This window comes from Pelmatolapia mariae, linkage group LG22 (assembly GCF_036321145.2).
Source record: "Pelmatolapia mariae isolate MD_Pm_ZW linkage group LG22, Pm_UMD_F_2, whole genome shotgun sequence".
Classification (NCBI taxonomy): domain Eukaryota; kingdom Metazoa; phylum Chordata; class Actinopteri; order Cichliformes; family Cichlidae; genus Pelmatolapia; species Pelmatolapia mariae.
In genome coordinates, this window is record NC_086245.2 from 19,121,051 (window position 1) to 19,141,588 (window position 20,538).

The following is a 20,538-nucleotide window of genomic DNA, read 5'->3' on the forward strand; positions in this document are numbered from 1 at the left end:
AGACTGCTTTGAGTGTGCGTCTTTCAGGTGTGCCTGAAACAGGCTGTGTTACAGCAGAAAAGCTCGTGGAGCTCACACGTTCCCTCTAAGCAAACCCACGGGTTCGTGTCAGGTCACCCCCTCCATCCCTTTTGGGGTTTTTTTTTTAATAAATTTTATTAAAATTCTGCCTGTGCTGGTAAATGAGCCCCAATTAATTATGATTTGGTTTCTTCCTCCCTTCCTAAAATCCCTGCAACAAGCCCACAATCAAAACAAATCGACCACGCGTGGTTTTCCCGCAGCAATGACGTCACGTCGCCCCTCCCCCTTCCCCGCAAGTAAACAGAAAACATTGAGGAAATCGCTCGTGTCAGCCGCCACACGCGCGTCTGCTGCGGGAACCGTGCGGTGCAACGAGTAAAGGCGGACATCGGCCTAACGATTCCCGTGTGTTTTGAGCAAAGTTGGGCGATCCGCGGCCAGCTGACCGCCGATGAAGCGATGAAGGGAGAGGCGGAAGTGAAGTCACTTGACAGACCGTCCATGTTATTATTGTTATTTTGGTAGCCCTGTGATGAGACGGGCTGCTGGGGAGCCGTTGGTCTTCGAGACGTCGAGTGTCAACGCTGCCCCAGGCCGCCCCGGACCACCACCACCCTCACCCTCACCTCACTGACCCGGAGTACGGGAGCCTCGCTGGCGGCTCAGGGGGGGAGGTGGAGGCGGAGGAGGAGGAGGGTGTGAAGACCCAGCTTCAGCTCGGCTCCTACACTCCGACCGACCAAAAATAAAACGGCGACAAAAACAATAACCGTCAAACGACTCGAGTGGTTTCTGCGCGGCGTGTAGCTGGGACGTGCCGCCGCAGACATGAACGGTATCACCAAGGGCCGGTTCGAGGTATGACAGAGGGAGTGGACCACCAACGGTTAAAGTGTTTGTTTCTAGCAGACGTGGGAGTCGTGGGCTTGTATAAGCAAAGTGTGTGTGTGTGTGTATATATCTCTGTGTGTCTGTTCGTGTGTGTTTGCGTGCGCGCGCGTGTGTGGTAGACCGTGCTCTGCTCCTAATTTTACACGCAGTCAGGAGCTGAGGCGTTTTGTTGGTCAAGGGTAATCCGAAATCCTGTTGTTGTCCTGCCGCACCAATAGACAGCGACAACATGGAGCTCAGGACTGCGGGACAGGAGGAGGAGGGCTGTGGCTGAGGATAGTCAATATATCAGGGCCGAGGCTGGCTGCCACTGGCGCCTGAGGTTACAGGCTTTCAGAGAGGGGGGGCTGCAGATGGAGAGGATGGATTGTTGTTAAATACACGCAATGAAAACATCTAAAGCCTCCTTAAAATACCTGTGATGGGCAGGTGCCACTACAGGTGGCCTTTGTGTTCAAGAAGTAATCAGACTGCACATAGGATGAATGCTGTGTGTCTCCAGATCACTTTATCCATATTTACATGGCAATAAAAAGTAAAAGCACCAGAGCTTTCAGGGTCATTATTTGAAGTTGTTGGGTTTTTAAAAATTTTTTTAGTTGGATTCATGAGCAAGATATTAAAAAAAATAGTCATACTGCAGACAGTATGTGTGGTACTACTGGGTGTTATTACCCACGCCTGTGCAGCATTTTTGTGCTGTAGCAGGTTTGAGTAAAGCAACACATTTGCATTAATTCAGATATTACTGAAAATTTGAGCCGTGATAATCGTCTTTTATTAGAACAAAAACTTTGATCTGAAAGTTGTGGAGTTAAAAAAAAGTACATCATGTGTAGTGTAAAACGTTATGTTACTAAGTAAACAAAACCAAAGCATCTCCAAGTATTTGTATATTACTTTGTTCATAAACCTTTGCATACCTGTGGTGCAATAATCACCATGTACTGCTGATTTAACACTGATAAACAAGACTCGCATCTATGGGCATGGCTGCCCATAGATGCGAGTCTTGTTTATCAGGAGTTATTATTCACACATTGCTGAGATGCTTTCGGGGTTGACTTGATGCTACTTGACGCCCTCAGTCAGGTGTTCACATGTTTGTCAGTAGTAGGAACATGTGTGCTGACGTGCGAGTGAATCAGAACAGACGGCGTTAGTAGCGCCCGTGTGTCTGTTGCCATATCAATGGATTTCTCAGCAGACTTCTAAGCTTCTTAGCATGAACCAGTGTACGGTGGGGAAGCAGGCTGGTGTGTCCAATTGAGAAGAAAGGGGAAGGGGGTCAACTGACAGACGAGTTGGTGATCGAGTCCTTTTTATGGTTTTTGTTGTTGTTGCGTTGCAGGCCTAAAATTGAACGCAACACTCGACCCAAGTCTTAATTTCTTCATGGGTGTCTTTTTTTGACGTGCCACAGGCGTTTTAAACCAGATTTGCATGTTAGGCTTGTTGCACCCTCTCTAGGAATAGTGAGCATGACTTCAGAGAGGAGTTTCCTGTTTGGGAATGGTTCTCTTCCTGCATGGGGAGCAAGGGCACCAGAATGCTGAGGTGGTAACTCTGATAAGGAGGATTATTGGAGTATCAGGTTGTTTTCTAAGTCGTTTTACTTGTTTTGACTGTAATGTAAAAGGATGAATTTGAATTTCTGGACATTTTTCAAACCTGATCTCATTACACAGTAAACCATGTTTGTACCACAGAATGATATTATTGTTCTGTGAGTGCGCTATGTTAGCGTAATGCTGTGTGGAGCCCAGTGGGTTCCATCATGGCCTCCCTGTGTCCCTCAGAGAGATGGAGGAGAGGTCAAAGGTGAGTGATGTGTTACAGATGTGGTTCGGATTTAAGTCTAAGTTTAGTCCTAAACTATACCCCCCCCCAGCTTTACAGAGACACTGAGTCAACATGCTGTCTCTTGACAGGTCAAATTGCCTGCCTGTCAGTCAGTACATGCTGATTTTTATGACTTTGATTTAATCAGGAAGCCCAGCAGAGGCCTGGTCAAGGTAGCAGCCTTCCACAGCAAATACCCATCCACAGGTCTCCTTCAGTGCATTCCTTCTAATGCTATTAAATTCACCAATAGATATACGCATGTTTTAAATTTGCAGTTAGTTTAATGTTACAGTTAATGACAGCATGCTTTACTCAACAGCCTCAGATGAGTGTGTAATGATGCATTATTCAGTACGAGGGCATGTGGGCCTCAGTGATGGCAGCGGTTTTTCTGGTATGTGTGAGTTCAACAACACTTTTGTGTTGTTCCCTTAGCAATGTTAAAGTTCAAACCAGCTTAGTTAATCGTTTGCCGGACCTTGACTGGACCAACTCCCTCTCCTTTTCTTTTTTTTTTTTTTGACCCCACTTCCTTCTGAAATGGCCTGCATTTCCTCCCTCCTCCTCCCTCGTCTTCTTCCACTCTGATGACTTTCAGACATGTTTTTCCAGTACTTCTTGACTGGAGCACGGCTCCTTTGGCTTGCCTTTGTCACTCAGTATCGTCTTCCTCACCTCTTGCCTCTCCTTTTGCTGCTTTCTCTTTCGAGGAGGTTGCGTCTGTCGTCGGGGGGGCTAGACTACAGCTGAGACATTTTCAGAATCAACCTTTGCTCATCTCGTGCATCTCCTCCTATCCCCTTTGTGTTCTCAGATTTTGGTGTTTGTGTTTGCGTGTTCAACAGCAGGGAGTCCCCCCTCATTAGCTACAGCTTCTGAGCCTTTGAGGATACAAGTGTATCACTGGCAGGATGCGTGTCTGCAGAGGCACAGTGGATGTGGGTGTTTGCCGTAATTTAAATTCATGGCTGAATGCAGCCCACCTGATCTCGAATGTTCTGCCTCTGTTCTTCACACAGAGAGGTTTGACTGGAATCACCTGCGAGTGTGTGTGTGTCCCACTCAGCAGATGGCCAGACATCCAGCGAGTAGACTAATTGAGATAAGCATGCCAACAAGCTGACCAGGCTAACAGAATTATAAGCTTGTAAGGAGGCGACATGGAAATCCAAATGCAGCTCTGGCATGTTTATTAGCATAGCTTACGGAAGCAGCAGCTGTAAACTGTGCAGGGGTCTATTTCTTTTCTTAAGTATAACAAGCTGGTGAAATAAAATTATGTGATTCCTGGGCTTAGTTTAGCTCTGTTTAGTGTAGCAATCTTGTGAGGATGATAATGTTTTCATATCACTGCACATCAACACACACACATATAAAGACACTCACTCATTGTTACTGTTTATCTTATCTCTCGACAGGTGTTCTCAAACAGCGATGAAGCCCCCATTAATAAGAAGCTCCCCAAAGAGCTTCTTCTTAGGTAAGAATAATTATACCAGACACACAACATGCAACACAACACACCCAGGGACGAGGGCTTAGGTCAGGGTTACTCATTAGCTCAAGCAGCCTGGAACGGTGTGTGTTTGCTCTGCCTCTGTCGGTGCTGTAGGTGCCTTTGTGTGTTTAGTATGATGTTTGTCAGCCACCAGCCTGAAATAAGGTTCTTTTAGCTGTGTGTGACCTACAGACCAATATTTTGTCCCACAGCAGCTGCACATGACCCATTAATCTGACATCACTCGCGCAGTCACCCATGTTCATCCTTCACGCTCGTTTATGCGGAATGGAAAGGGTTGCACCTGCATATATCTCTGCTGACACATGACACGCTGTGCACTCTGTGAAAGCTGCATTTTTGTGTGCATGCGTGTGTGCACGCATGTGTGAAACACTCCTGGGCCTATGCAAACTGTATGTCTCTGTAAGTGAGCTATAAATAGTTTTGTCATAGCTGGTGGGGAATTCCGCAGTGCTCTGCTCTTCTGCTGGTCCATACGCTCTCCCAGCACGCCCATTATGACCAGCGCATTTCCACTGGTGGGCAGAAAAACATGTATTAGCCCTGCACTATGGGGGCCAGATGTGCCCCAATGTGCTGCAGTAAAAGATTGGAAGAGAGGGCCCCACATTTCATGCCACTACCGAGGCTCATTGTTGGCTGCCCATAATACGCCACCAATTGGTACTGAGTGTGGACCAGAATGTTTCTCTAAGAAAAAAACATGACTTTTAGCCACTGCTTTACTCACAAGGGGTAACCACATAGTTAATTTGGTAGAGATACTCTTCCTGATCCAAACCCCAAATGATTTATGTCACTTCCCAAGCTTGAACCAGCGATCTTTTGTTAGTTAGTCAAAATGTGTAGTTTCACTTCCATTTTACTGAGGTTTTGAATCAGTTGCTTTCTAACAGCCACATATTTCGGACAGTGTAATAAAACATGTTCTGTGGGCCATGTCCTCCACAATAGTCATATCTGCCTGTATGTTGTTTGGCGCATTATTGATAATAAACAATGCGGGCCCACAGTGGGTATATGTGGGCAAACTATGGGACTGTGTCGGGGAGGGCAAATCCACACTTATCCCATACGAAGCCCAACTGAGTGTACCCACACAGGGCCAAACGCAATTTTGCCCTTTGGGGTCCTTATATAAGTTTTAATTGGGCAAGCTATAGAAACCCCAAAGGACCACAGAATACCATTATAGGGCCCAGAGGGGCAAAACTGCAATGGACCACACAGGCTAACCTACATAGAACCTACATGGGTTTTCTGTGGGCAACCCCATAGACAGTATCCCAATAGAAAACCCTTAATAGGGGCCCCAAAGAACAAAACACCTGTCAGTCCTGTGTGGGCACACCCAATTGCCCCAGAGCTCATCCACAACTACACAGCTTGGGCCCGCACCAGCATGTTTGCTGATCTGAATAAGCTGATGTTAAGGGCTACATTTTTTAGCCTTTCTGGTTTATGGTTGGTCGTCCATACATTTTCTTTAAAAATTATCCAAATTAGGTCGCAGTGGTCGCTGGAGCCTCTCCCAGCTGTCATGGAGTGACAGGCAGGGTACACTATGGGCAGAGAGTCAAATGTGCTCACATTCACGCCTGTGGTTAATTTCTAATTACAGATTAACCCAAGATGCATATTTTATAAGTGCTGCAGTATGCCACCATGTGTTACACATTGGAAAATATGCAACTCGAGGAGTAGTGGCTATTTATTTTGTTAATTTGTGTTCTTATTAGCGTTGCCGTTTATGTACAGAGCATCACTAGCGAGCAAGCCTGAATTGCCTGTGCAGCAGTCTGCGTCTTAGTGGGTGCACTTGTAAACAGCCGTTATGTAGGCCAGCGCAGCGCAGATATAAACTGTGAAAACTGTGTGACATCCAAGAACCCTGTCTGACAGACAAGCCCTGGAGAGGCAGCGTTCGGGGTGGTTCACGGTCCTCTTACCCAGAAGCACTGACTCAGCACCCTCTCCACTACCACTAAATTCATGTCTGAGTTGTTGCCATGACAACCAGTCCCAGACTTTATGGCGAAGGCTCGACTCTCCCTTTTCTAGCCATGCTTGAAGGGCCGGGTGACAACAAATGGGAGTGTGCTTCATGAAAATCCTGTTATGTGCCTTGTCCGAAAAATAGGGACACCCAGGCAGGATCTGATAGAGTGATCCAAGGCTTTTCTCTTATTTCGTGCTCTGCATTCAAAGGCCCCCTTATTGCTTTCCTGTGTGTAGTAAAGTGGAAAAAGATACCATGCTCATGGTGTTGTTGCTCTGAATTTGTCTGTATTATGTCACGTCCTTCACTTTCTTTTGTGTGTCTTATGAGAAAAAGTCCATGTCAGTGCTACCCTGCCGGTAATATGATCTATCTGTGTTCAGCAGTCTCTCTCAGCTGGTACCAATTACAGACTTCAGATAGGTTAACAGGACTCACCAAATCAGATTGACTGATTGCTTCGCTGTGAGTGTGAGTAACCGAGTTCTTTTGTGGTTACTAAGAGGCCTCTCTCACACACATAGTGGAAAGTCAGATTGTAGCTGATTAAAACGGGCAATCAATCATTGGTCAGCAGCGTGGCCATTAACCAGTTATTAGGAAGGAGATCGATGTGCACGATCAGCTTGATTGGTCGGCCCCTTGGGTGCCAGCAACCACTCCAGGATCTGTGTACCCTGCGTGAGAGTGCATGGAAGTCACATATGCATTGCTTTGTCAATTGTATGATGTCTGTACTCTGTGACACCAGACTCTTGTATAGATTATACAGACTCGTCCTGACATGCCCTGGCCTAACACACATCAAAACACACAGCCTTTGTCCGTGTCTATTTGAAGGAAACAATGGCCAGCTCCTGTTTCCTAGGGTTAAAAGGGCAATCAGACCCCAGCTGCACTCAAAACTTTGGCACTAACAGCTCTCTTAACACCTCAGATTTTCTAAAGATTTTCCCTTTAAGTCACTTCTGTGAGATTTAACAGACCATTTTATCACAAGAACTGACAAGAGGTATTTGGCTTCGTTTTGTGTGTGTGTGTGTGTGTGTGTGTGTATGTGTGCCCTTCTATACATGTTCATACTGTATCTCTGTCTGTACTGGCCTTTTGGTGGCCTTGCTTGTCTGAGTGCCAGAGATTACTCATTGGCAGATTAATGGATTGAGCTGACCCAGTAGCCTGCTGCATGTGGCCCTTTGTGGCTGACCAGCCCATAGCTCAAACACTGCCTGTCTATGGGCCTACCGGCCAAACACCACAGATTGTTCTGTTCCCTACAGGCATAAGAAAAAAAACATACTTTCACTAGCAGCAAAGAAAGAATAAGGTGTTCCAGCATGTGCTTGAGCAGAGCTCCTTATCTGAGTATGATCATATGATCACTGATATGAGAAAACGTCATCCTCCTCTTTGTCTCTCTTTCTAGAATATTCTCCTATTTAGATGTGGTGACACTGTGCCGGTGTGCCCAGGTGTCCAAGGTAAGCGCCTCCCTTTCAACGCCACATCCTAATTAAGACCTTACTATTAAAAAGGAGGTAAATCTGGTTTGTACTTACTGAATCCTCTAGGAAAGTGTATAATGTGGTGCCCTCTGCTGGCTCTGTGTAAAGGGAACCACAGTCTAGCCACAGTGAACTGCAGCTTAAAGTGATTTATAAAATGATCTGTGTGAATTATCATTACAAGCCACTGACTGAATGCAGAGCTTTTGGGGCAGCCTCTCATACCACAGCTTCAAATTAAACTTTTATTACCTGTGACAAAGCCCAAGGAAGGGTTTCTTTTGCTATGTAACATGTAAACAAAACAAATGTTATTATAAAGGTAGTTTATCTCTTTCCTGTTGTCCTGTTTCATGTATTTTTTTTTTACATCGGACTATCTTTAATTATGTAACTTCTTCAGTTTACAAAGACGCCAAAGAGAGAGGAGCAGGAAACCCTCGCATTAGATAGGACAAGGACTGACAGTGGAGACTGTTGATGTGTACACAAACCCGTAGCTGCATGATGATTAAAAAAGTCACAGTTCACCTTCTTCCACCTCTGTCTGACCCATTTTTCTGTCTCTTTGCACAACCTGTCTGTCACCCTCTCAGGCGTGGAACGTCCTGGCCCTAGATGGCAGCAACTGGCAGAAGATCGACTTGTTCAACTTCCAGACGGATATAGAGGTGAGGGTCGTGTTCATGAGAGAAAAAAAGGAGCGAAGGGTTCGAGTTTTGAGCATTTCCTGCGTGTGTGTATGTGTGTGTGGACGTGAGAGCTTGTTGAGTAGCATTATCTAGTCCAAGGCTTAGTGCTGGGTCAGTAGGCTTTGGTGCCGACTGTGACGTCACAGCTGATCCCCTGTCCTGTAGCCCAAGTCATATTACTCTCTCTGTCTGTCCGTCCGTGTGTCCCTCAGGGCCGGGTGGTGGAGAACATTTCAAAGCGCTGTGGAGGCTTCCTGAGGCAGCTCAGCCTGAGGGGTTGCCTGAGTGTTGGAGACGCCTCAATGAAGTGAGAATACATTGACCCTCTGACATGCACCGTTATAATAAACGTGCTTCTGCTTTGATTTTTAGCAACAAACATCCTTTTGTTGGTTTGATTACTTCCGTTTTGGTCCCTGTGTGATTATATTTAAAGTTTTAGCCGAGTGTGTGCGTCTTCATTCCCAGGGGACTCTGTGCAAAGAACCTTAATTCCCTTTAATTTTCTCTTTGCTCACTGCAAACATACAAAAAACTGACAAAACAAAATTAAACCCCACGGGTGTTTAATTTTTATATCTTTCTGAGATTGTTGGATCTCATAATGTATTTCTATCATCTCTGTAAGCAGCAGATTTAACCGATACTTTCTCTTCTTTGCAAAGCAAGGCTTTTTTTCTTTGTAATAGAAACATGTGAAAACGTCAGAAAGAAGTCCCTCCACCTCACTTCTTCCATGCTTCACCTGTTTCCCAGGACTTTTGCTCAGAACTGCAGAAACATCGAAGTGTTGAACCTTAACGGCTGCACTAAGATCACAGACAGCACCTGCCTCAGCCTCAGCAAGTTTTGCTCCAAACTCAAACACCTAGATCTCACTTCCTGCGTGTCCGTCAGCAACCACTCCCTCAAGGCCCTCGGGTAGCACCAACACACTTGTTTTCGCTGCGGTATTTAAATCACAAGGGCTCACCTGTCTTTAACTTGATATTTCTCTTTTATTGTGCAATGTGTGCGCATGCTCAGTGATGGCTGCAGAATGTTGGAGACGTTGAACTTGTCGTGGTGTGACCAGATCACGCGCGATGGCATCGAGGCCCTCGCTAGAGGTTGCGCTGGTTTACGAGCACTGTTCCTCAGAGGCTGCACACAGGTACGCACATTTATTTTCTTTATTTCAGGTTATTTCATGCCTTCTTTGGCCCTTTTAAAAGTAGTTCTACACCTTTGTATAATCAATTATCATATTATTACAAAAAAGCTCACCTAGTCATTATACAGTGTTCAAATAAAGCCTTTTAAAAATAGCTGATGGGATAAAAATTTGCTTGTTTCTTGGTATCTTCTTTTCCTGATGCCTGTGTAGAACTAAAATGTGATCAGCTGGGGTTTTTTTTTAACCCCAGTCTTGTGTATGTATCTTTCTTGTAAAAATGCCGTGAAATATCCGTGTATCCACATTTGAGGGCCCACAGAGGACAGTAGTCACACGTGATGACTGCATACCTCCGCCAAGGCTGAAAATTTCCTTCCACACCCTACATGAACTGAATCTAGTCTAGAAAGTGAAATTGGGGTTTATTTTATTTTAAATGAGTTGTTCACCCGTATGGTTAGGTCTAGGAGTATTTGGACAATGACACCATTTTTTTTTTGTCATTATCCAAATACTCTGTACGTCATCACAGTGGATTTTAAGTCAAACAGTCAAGATGTGATTGAAGTGCAGACTTTCAGCTTTAATTCTTTAATGAAAACATTAATAGTATTAATAGTTTAGGAATTACTTCTGTTTCATACACAGTCACTCTTTTTCAAAAGTAACTGAATGAACTATCATATTTCTAAATATGAGGATTGTTTTTTAATACTTGTATGTGAATGGCTGCCTGCACTAGATGCTCTCTGCCTTTGGTTTTGCATTTAATAACTGAAAAGCTGCTCTGCTGGGTGGAGATCAGGTGACTGACATGGCTACTGAAGAATGTCCAATTTTGATTGTTGATTTGGCCTCTCCTGAAGTTTTTGCTGGTTTATTTTGATTTTCAGCCTCATGAAATTCTCCTTGAAAATAAATAAACTTTAAACTTTAAATAAATCTTTTTGGACCTTATATTGAGAATTCCAGTATAAAGCTGCAAAATGCAACTTCAACACTTAGAATTAGCTCTTATGTGTTTATTTTGTCATGGAATAATGAGTGAACAGGCCTCACCTGTCCATGAAAATCTTTGTCAGTTAACTGTCCAATAACTTCTGAGCCTCTGAAAATGGGTGGGGCTGTATACAAACCTCTTTTAATTTCCAACACTTAATAAATACTTGTGTTAAACCCCTTAAATTGAAGCTGAAAGTCTGAACTTCAGTCACATCTTGATTGTTTGACTTTGAATACTTTGCAGTTGTCTACAGAGTCAAAATACTTGATACTTGATTAATGATTTTTTTTTTTTTAACCCAGCTGGACGACGGAGCATTGAAACACCTTCAGAAACACTGCCCAGAACTCACCACCATAAATATGCAGTCTTGCACAGTAAGACAAACATTTGGTTGTTGGAAGCGGAGCGGGAGCACCTGATAATAATGCATGACTAAGGCTCTGCATGCCTTTTGTGTTTTTGTAATCAGTTTTTTTTTTTAATGTCTGTTGCCTCCAGCAAGTAACGGATGACGGTTTGGTCAGTCTGTGCCGAGGATGCCACAAGCTGCAGAACCTCTGTGTTTCTGGCTGCAGTAACATCACTGATGCCTCTCTCACTGCACTGGGTCTCAACTGCCCCCGACTTAAGTAAGAAGCTCACACACCCGTCTCACAACATTTCTCATACATCCAAGAAATATGACTGCTGTTGCTTCCAAAAATGGTGTAAAATCATATGTATTTGAGGCTCTCAACCTAATTCAGCGATTAAAAAACAAATCATGCAAAATATTAGACATTTTGTGCACAAGAAGTCTTATATTTTGCACCTGTTGACCAACCCAGTGTGTTCTCCAGTGATCTTCAGTATCCCTTCCTCAGACTAGCTGCTGCAATACTGTTAGTCTTCACAATGTTAAAAAAAAAAACTCTTCCCAAACTTTGTGTCTGTCTGTCTAAGGATCCTTGAAGCTGCACGATGCTCCCATTTTACGGACGCTGGGTTTACTGTCCTGGCCAGAGTAAGTTTTATTTTGCTGTTTCGCTTATGTTTTCTTATCTCCTTTAGTTATGCCAGCCGTGTTCTGAGTTCAGTTAAAAACTTCTCTCACAAAACCTTTTGTTTGTCTTCACAGAACTGTCATGAGCTTGAAAAAATGGACTTAGAAGAATGTATTTTGGTAAGAACATTTTAGTTCCCTCATCTACTCCCCAGATCATACTTCATCATACATGATTTTTGTCAAATGACGTTTGCCAAAAAGTAGAAGTTGTGACATAAAAGACGTGACAGAGTTCTGGGACTGAGAACGAGATATGATCACGATATCACATGTTTGCTAATGCTTGAACTGATCCTCTCAGCTGTCCCCAGACATGTGAGAACAGTACATTAATCAAGCTTGGCCTGTCCTCAGGTGACAGATAACACCCTGGTTCAGCTGTCAATCCACTGCCCTCGGCTTCAAGCACTGGTAAGCAAACAATGTCTGATACTGTACCAGCTTTTTTCTCAGCCCGTCTTCATTGCTGTGTGAGGTTTAATCTTTCTATTTGCGCATCTTTAACCCGATCTCCTGCACCTTGGGCAGTCCCTGTCACACTGCGAGCTGATCACAGACGATGGCATCAGAGCTCTGAGCAGCAGTACCTGCGGCCAAGAGCGCCTCACTGTGGTAGAGCTGGACAACTGCCCCCTCATCACTGACGTGACCCTCGAGCACCTGAAGACCTGCCACCGTCTGGAGCGCATCGAGCTCTACGATTGTCAGCAAGTCACCCGGGCAGGCATCAAACGCATCAGGGTCAGTGGGCATGAAGGGAAAATACATGCTGCTTTTCAGCTCTTGTTGGGGATTGGAGCGGAGCTTTAAAAGAATCGCTTGACATTTTGAAAAATGTGCTTGTTAGCATTCTCGCTGAGAGTTAGATGAAAAAATCAATACTACTCTCACTCATGATGTACACAAGCGGGTTGCATTTCTAAAAATATTTTACAGAAGGCAGTCCTGAGCATGTGCTTTTTCCTTGTCTTTCTGTTTTGTTTTGGGATTTTTTTTTTTTGTTTGTTTTATTGGGGAGGGGTTTGTACATTTTTGGTCTTTTGTATTAACACATCTCTCCCGCACACAGGCCCACCTTCCAGAGATCAAAGTCCATGCCTACTTTGCCCCCGTGACACCCCCTCCCTCTGTACATGGAGGTGGCCAGCGTCTGTGCCGCTGCTGCATCATCCTCTGACAGTGGAGGGCCAGGGGGGGCCACCTCTGTCTACAGGTCCTGCTGCTATGAGAAGGGGGCTGATGTCGGGTGGGGGGTGTGGGGTGGGGGAACTGGGGTAGGCATAGGGGAGAGAGGGGGCTGGACCCACTCACTGCTCCTGATCACTGATCAAAACACTGACTGATTGCCACTGATCCCTGATCAGTTGAACCCGCCCCTTCTCTCTCCTCTTGCTCACCGATCAGCAGTGCAGCAGCCCTCCGGGTGACGGTGTGGCAGGGTGGAGGAAAGAACACGGATGGACGGAGTTTTTCTCTTTTTCTCTCTCTGTCTCGTTCTCTCTTTCTCATCGTGAAGACCAGAACAGGTTCTCCATTCCACTCTGCTCTCCCTCACATCTCTGACTCCCCACCTGCGGGGGTAAAGGACTGCATCTGGACAGCTACAGGTGGGGTGGGAGGGTGAAACAGTGAAACTACAGCGCTTCATGTTCAAACTTTAAAAAAAAAAAGAAAAAGATATTTTCATGTTGGGCACTCTCTGTGGAGAGGTATCATCACATGACACCTCTACACGACCATCCTGTGATTCATTCTGCTTCGACCAATAGACGCACAGCACGGAGGAAGTGGAGCGCTGCACTGTGGGTAAAATCCACAGATTCTTCTGGATACGAACAGTGAAGCTCTGGCACAGCTGGCTCAGCTTTGCAGTCCTGGAGAAAAACAAAAAAAACAAAACAGGAAGTAAAAAGTGGAACATGTGACATATTTGTGCATCTGGGAAACCTCTGTTGACATTTTAATTCTGTTTGTACAGAGAATGTTTTGCAATGGAGAGGGGGAAAAAAGATTTATGGCAACTCACTCAAAAATTGGGGAAAGCCAATAATTTTTGTTTGTTTGGTTTCTTTTTTCAGTGCTTATTGTAATTGTCCATGCCTGTCTATTCAGAGAGGAGGATACGATTGTGTTTCTTTTTGAGATGTAAAAGGAAAAACTGTTGCTGTGTTACAACAAAAGGACCTATGATTCAGACCCTTGGTGTCTAAAAGCATTATATTGACACTGTATGCTGCTGGGATGAGTGGCCTCTCCCGTGTACTGCGTGGATACGTTAGCTCGCAGGCCCTTATCCAATCCTCCTGTCAGTAGCCCTTGTGCTCTAGCTTCTACTCTACTACTTAAGCATTTGTTTACAACCTCAATTAGGTTAGCGGCCACAGACTAACTTGTTTACATGAGTAGGTTTCCAGTCCCACTGCTATTCAGACCGTTACTAAACTGATTCTGAATAGGTTAGTAACACTGATACAACTGTTTTTAAACTGGACTGTGACACCCACTATTCAGATTTATGCTGTGTGTGTCTGGATCAGGGCTGACGCTGGTGCAACTTTGCTTCAAAAGCAAAAAGGAAATTTGTTTAGAGATAATAAGTATGAGACTGTGAACAAAGGCACCTCAACTTTATTGACAATCACATGAATTTATGTACTTGGAGGTTAATTTAGTCTAGCTTTGTGTAAATGTTAATTTACAGATGATGTAGAAACATAAATGAATTGGCTGTCATCAAGACTTAAAGGATCACGTGAGTAGTAATTTGCAATTAGTTTGTTATACAGGTCTGGTGGAACTTGCCAGTCTATGTATGTAATTGATCCCTGACAAATTCTGGTTCATCTAATCCTACAAAACATATGTGATGGGATAATTTGAAAAGCAGAGATTGGAAATCCCGCCACACCCCACAAACCAACAGCTAATTTTACTCTATACAGGCACCTCTTTAGATCAACAGGATTTCAACATGATGTCTCGTCATGCCTGATTACACACGTACGGGGCATGAACACCATCATTTCACGCACTGAAAATGCAACAAAACAAAAGCAGCTTTTAATATTGTGTTAAACAAGAGACTGATAAGTGTCGTGTAGTGCCAAGTGCTCAAAGACTGGGGAGACTGGCAGGACAATGGATAGGACTGAAACAAGAGAGACTAGATGGAAAGGTCAAGGAAGACTTGGATGGATTTGAGATACATAGCTGACTCGACTGGCTGTGATACTAATGCCCTATTTGACAGCTGTTTTAACAGTTTTATGTTTAAGAAAAAGAAATCAATTTAAAAAATAAATAAATAAAGGTGACTAATAGTAACTGTGCTTTGTCTCTGCAGTCTGAGATTTTGTTTTGTATCTGAAAGACCTACTTCATAGTAAACTGCCGCAATTTGAATAGAGGCTGTGCAGCCGTGACGCCGCTAGATGTCAGCAGAGGGCCGTGTAGACAGCGGACACGCCCACACGTAAACAGTAATTTTGTTTATCGTTTCTAGAACAGAAAATAGAAATTAACCAGCCACAATCAATGACAATATATCTTAAGTTAATAAGCGTATATATTTCCCTATTTTAGTACGGATGTGGTTCACAATGCACTTATTCATTTTACATCAGGCATTATGCAGGCTGGCTGTGCAGGGCCCGAAGACCCATCGGCCTGATCGTTGATCGGTTGCGCCTCCTGGTGAACTGCAGTCCCCGGCAACGCGCAGCTTTCAGCGCCTAATATCAGCTTTAACGGCAGCAGCGATTATTCCTGGGTTAAAGAGAAATCAGAGACCCCTGGACTGGAGCTGAGCTCTTGCTGTGGAAGTTTGGTGCAACTTTGCCCCGGACGGAGCTGACCGTTGAACGTCTTTAAAGCCTGCGGACATGGAATAGAGCAGCGGACTGAGGCCTGCGGATAACTGACGTTAGCTAGCTGAGCTAGCTTTTGTGAACCTGTCCATATTTGTTTGGGTGGCCGTGCTAGCTTTCTATGTGCTATTTTTGTTAGCATAACAGCCAAGCATATTTGCTATTTTTTTCTGATGCGGTTATATTAAAGGAACCGGCTGAGGGCCACTGCGGTTATTCGTTTCCCGAAGTTTCGCCAAGTTTAAGTTCCCTCTGAGCTAACGGTATCTAATAAGGAAACCAGCCAGCTTCGTCTTTGTCGTAACGTATAAAGTGGAGGGATGATTTCTATGCCACACTGATATATACATATATATATATATATATTGCAAGGGATTGTACGTTGATGATTAAACATCAGTTAGAGGCAGTCCAGACTGCACGGTGTCTCTGTTCCTTGAAGGGTTTACACTTCCCATCTCGAGTTCTTTGCACCCCGTCCCACCGACCACTGTCTCCTGTCTCCGGCCGGCTTCAGAGGCTGGCCGCACGGCACTGAGTGCCCAATGGAGGAACATGACAACATGGACTATTTTTACCAGCAGGTACTGCAGAAAGATGTTACCCGCAGGTTGCAGGTCGGACAGGACCTTATTGACTATCTGAACGATCCGCATCGCTCCCCGGACGTAGAGCAGGACAAACCCCGGCTGGACAAGACTATAGACGAGTTAACGGGATGGGTGAACTCCAGCAATTTCAAGGTGAGAGAGCTTGAGCTGTCATCGTATGAGCCATTCCTTCGGCCTGTTCGTGAATTGTTTTCCACTGGTTTGCCTGGTACCTGGGAAGAGACAGCACTGAAATTTACTTAGATATTTTTCAAAAGATGATGTAAAACATTTTAAAGACCTATTAACGATATGAAGGAGACCCAAGTCTGTTTTGAGATTAATGTGTGCACTGGAAAATTCAAACAAAAGCGCTGGCAAGAAGCAGGAGGCTCTGTGATTCTTTATGACACCCAAGTTATCCTAATCCTGGAGCACAAGAGGCAGACATTTTTAAATGCAACCCAGGCATTGAGGAGTGCTTTTGAGGGGCATTCCTGTGGTTTGTTGGGTTTGTGCTGCTGTTTTGGTTGTGTGTGTCTGTGTTAAGGAGACCCATTGTCAGGACGGTAGACTGCTGGAGCATTGGATGGGATGGGGGAGGGGTTGGAAGATTCATTGTTATGATCCATGTTTTATTTTCTCTCTCTCTCTCCTTTGATCTCCTCTCTCTTCAAGATTTTCTCAGTATTTTCCTTGTTTAAGTCCTGGATTTTGTGTGTAATGTGCTGGTTTGCAGACAGAGTTAGGAATGTGACATTTCTGCCAGCACATCACACCAGTCCAGACAGTAAGTCATAACAGCTGGAAATCCCTTTTAAAGCCATGCTGCAGTATTACTCTCGAGTCACTTTTTGGACTGATTAGTTTCATCTGCACTGATATGCAGGACTCAGAAAGTCTGTATGAGTGTGGAAATTGTGTGCTCAGCGTAAGGAAGCATCTGAGCCTCTTGAAGAGAGTTTTAATTTGACGACACTCAGCTAGAGAAAGAAAGTGTTCTGGACTTTATTGTCATTTTGGTCTTGTGATCTTTTAAACAAAACTTTTAATATTCATTTCTATTTAGTACCATGGAAACTTTAGGAATAGTGAAATCGGTATTGTGAGAAGCACTGTACAAAAAAAGTTGTGGAGTCTTCACCAATTGTCCGCTTAGTATCCCTGTTAGATGTTCAAGAAGAAAGCTTTTTATAAGCTGAATTTTTCGCTATTGTTAAAAATACTGAAGAGAAATGCTCAGTGAATGTTTTTGCATGGTGCTATAGCCTTTTTTTTTTTATCTCCTGTGGCTGTGATAAGCTAACATCTCTCTTTGTTCAGGTTTGTTCTTTTATGTAGATGACACAGCCAGTAACTCGAGCTCAGATCAGTCACTTTGCACTGATGTGCAAGTGAGTTGGGAGCCCCAGAGGCCTTCATACAGCAGGCTTTTAGCGATGCTCATGATCTCTCTGTTGGGTAGAAGGCCTTAAAGCTTTAAGCAACATGCTGAGTCAGCAGTTGCGGGTGGGGGGGTGATAAAGAGTTGAAGAGAGGAGATGAATACAGGAGGCATTTAAGGAAACAAGAACTAGAGTCAGACACAGGCTAAGTGTGAGTGGAAAACACAACTCAAGACCCACAAATACATTTCGGAGATACTCATCTTTCAGGCACAAAGAGTGTCACACTCAAGTGCCTCTTAGTAATGGAAAAAATATTCTGTTTCTTGGCTGCGTTTGTGTGCCCTTCACTGTTTCCTTTTGTTATTGATCAGTTCAATAATGTCATCCTCGTCTGCCTGCCTCATCTGCTTCTTCTCTGTGTGTGTGTGTGTGTGTGTGTGTGTTTGTGTAGACAGAATAGGAAATCAACTTTGCTTACACAAGAGTATAGAAGCTAGAGAGCCTATAGAAGAGAGAATATTAATATTGCATGCTGCCTTTATGGAGAGCAGGTCCATATGACCCATCACTGCTCAAACTGATCCACACTCCTCTGTCCAAACACTTTGAATTGTGTAATTGTGTCTAATGGAGTGTAAGAGATGCCACACACTAAAGCTTGCGTTGATAAGATAAGAAAAGCTTAATTTATCCCAACTTTGTGAAAATAAAGTTAAGCACAACAGGCAAATACGTTAAATAGGTGGAATAGTATGTAGCTAAAATTAAAATACTATATGGTATACAGTAAAATAAGTATACATTTAAATATAACAATAATAATAATAATATATTATATCTACTTATGATTTACAGTCTGTGCTTTAGGATAGATGCCTATAGAAACATAACCACAGTCTACAGTTAGAATAAGGAACGGTATTTGGTAATATTTATAAGTGATACCTATGTCATTATCAGTTCTGCTTATAGGTCATAGGGAGCAGACCTACACAAGCAGTGACCTATGGGCCTGAGAAATGTTACTGATGTGGACCTCAAGAGCATGTTTGTGGTGTTTGTGTCTTCAAGATGCGTTATCTGACGATTAATGTGGTTTGCTGTGTGATCAGTTGTGTTAGCATACAGTTTTCCAGGTTTAATAAATGAAACTCTGGACTCGTCTAAGAAATAAGTCCAGAAACAAGCGAGTGATGTTCTTGTGGCTGTGTCCATCTGTCATGTACAGTCTGTGGGCCTACACCAGTTTTTAGCTTCATTGAACCCATTGTATTATATTTAAGCCAGAACACAGCATCAATAGAAAATGCTTTTATTTGACTTTACTTTGCTGCATGGAGTTTGACATCGCTGTCAACACATGTCAGATAAAGCTGCATGTATTGTTTAAAGGAAATTATAAATTTGGAGATTTATGATTCAGATCCCTACTTGGCGCTGTCCACTTCAGCGTCACCATATTCAGATTTTTTTTTTATTGTGCAATAAAATTATTTTTGTGTTGGCTTCTTCCTGCAGGTGCTTCACAGGAAACACCGTCCAGTGAAGGGAATTGATCGCCGCTTTTTTGTGGGAAGCAGCTGCAGGAACTGTTGAACTGTAGTCTATAACAGTAGCTTGGCTCTTAGGAGCAGGATCAGACAATGGTCTAAATCTGCTTCTGGTCCTTGTCTTTATTCTTTATAATCACTGGATTAATGGTTCGGGGTAGAGCTGCAGTTGCTTATTAACTTGGTCAAATCCCTTTACATATGCGGTCTTTTCTATTGCCTTACCACTGTTCTCTGTTAAGAATTCATGTTATAATTTAAATGTAACTCGACCAGTGTGAGAAGATTCTAGAGCCAGCTAGTGTTGAGCATCTGTGCTTGATAAATAACTGAAACATTCATTCATTTACCAAAAATTGTGAGCAGTTTGTTTTCTATTAACTGTCTGTTCTATAAGCATATGGTTTGAGTGTCTGTCTTTATTTCTCTGTGAGCGTTAGACACTTTTTTTTTTCTTTTCTTCAATCAAACACTCACTTTAACCCTTACTGGAATCCAGAGTAAAACCTGTACCTGGTATGCGTATCAGCAGGCTAAGCAGGCTGGGCCTTCACAAAGAGCCATTCATACTGCACTTTGTTTTTGTTTTTTTTCTTTTCTCCAACATACCTCAGCTCCCCCGTCATTTTGAATCTTGTAATCTGGAGATACAGAAACTGTGTTGGTGTCAGTGCTACTAAAAACATGCACAGGGTTTATTGCATAGGGTTTTTAAGTATTTTGGGGGCATACCTGACTTGAATCTTCTCAGAAATGAGGCTTTTTTTTTCTCCAGCATTTCCTCATGTCATGTCCCTTCCTTCTCTCATACTCTCTTCTCCTCTGTCTCTCCCATTGAAGATGCCATATGGTTATGGGCACCAAGCTCGTTGGGGTGCTGAGTGGAAGAGGGGGATGGGAGGCCCAGGGGCTGTTTCCATCCTTTACCGTTTTCGTCTTTTTCCTGGTGTTTTTCTTGTCTTTGCCACCCCCTTCCCTGTAAATTAGGTCAGTATGAGGGAGTCATCATGTTGACCCAGGGCTTGTGTTTCTTCTCCAGGTGATTTTTGCTTTGTGTGTCATGACTTGGCCCTCATCCCCGTTTCATGCTTTCCTCATCGCTCCCCTTTTTGTTTCTGTAGATACCTGCCTTTGCTCTTCCTTTGACTAAAATAGGGAAAAACTGCAGTCTGACTCCCCTACTGAGTCCAGAGAGTCATGTTTAATTTTTTTTTTTTCACTTCAGTTTTTACCACAGCACTGCCAAAACAAGCATTCCAGCAGCACAGCGCATGTGATCCTAGTCAGGACCACAGTGGAAAAACTCATCTCTACTGCTAGACACAACTCTGTATACCTTCCCCCTAAGAATCATATCGCAGGCTAGTTTTTCTTCTGCTTGTGAGGTGAATTAAAACACAGAGAGGCAGTGGAGAAGAGCTTGGAAGGACTATTAAAGGTGACTTTAGAGAACACAATC

The 20,538-nt window shown here is 43.7% G+C and overlaps 2 protein-coding genes across 2 annotated transcripts in view; both read left to right on the forward strand.

Annotated features, from left to right (window-relative positions):
* The first annotated feature begins 320 nt into the window (after nt 1-320).
* Nucleotides 321-12,926, forward strand: fbxl2 (F-box and leucine-rich repeat protein 2). Its single transcript, XM_065470935.1, has 14 exons — nt 321-882; nt 4,179-4,240; nt 7,708-7,762; nt 8,383-8,457; nt 8,691-8,785; nt 9,235-9,399; nt 9,505-9,631; nt 10,940-11,014; nt 11,139-11,269; nt 11,583-11,643; nt 11,758-11,802; nt 12,040-12,096; nt 12,214-12,426; nt 12,755-12,926. Exons 1-14 carry the CDS (start codon nt 853-855, stop codon nt 12,860-12,862), a joined length of 1,299 nt encoding a protein of 432 aa, XP_065327007.1. The 5' UTR covers nt 321-852; the 3' UTR covers nt 12,863-12,926.
* Nucleotides 12,927-15,353: 2,427 nt separating this feature from the next.
* The window catches only part of clasp2 (cytoplasmic linker associated protein 2), a 60,039-nt gene continuing 54,854 nt past the window's right edge, over nt 15,354-20,538 (forward strand). The window contains exon 1 of the mRNA XM_065470936.1: nt 15,354-16,294. Within this exon, the coding sequence (XP_065327008.1) occupies nt 16,097-16,294 (198 nt within the window). The 5' untranslated portion in view covers nt 15,354-16,096. The remainder of the gene's footprint in view (nt 16,295-20,538) is intronic.

Bases quoted from the DNA above. Each gene is read 5' to 3' on its own strand.
- fbxl2 (XM_065470935.1), top strand. From the start codon at position 853: ATGAACGGTATCACCAAGGGCCGGTTCGAG. The intron at 4,241-7,707 runs GTAAGAATAATT...CTCTCTTTCTAG, and splicing joins CCCAAAGAGCTTCTTCTTAG to AATATTCTCCTATTTAGATG. The intron at 11,270-11,582 runs GTAAGAAGCTCA...TGTCTGTCTAAG, and splicing joins CTCAACTGCCCCCGACTTAA to GATCCTTGAAGCTGCACGAT.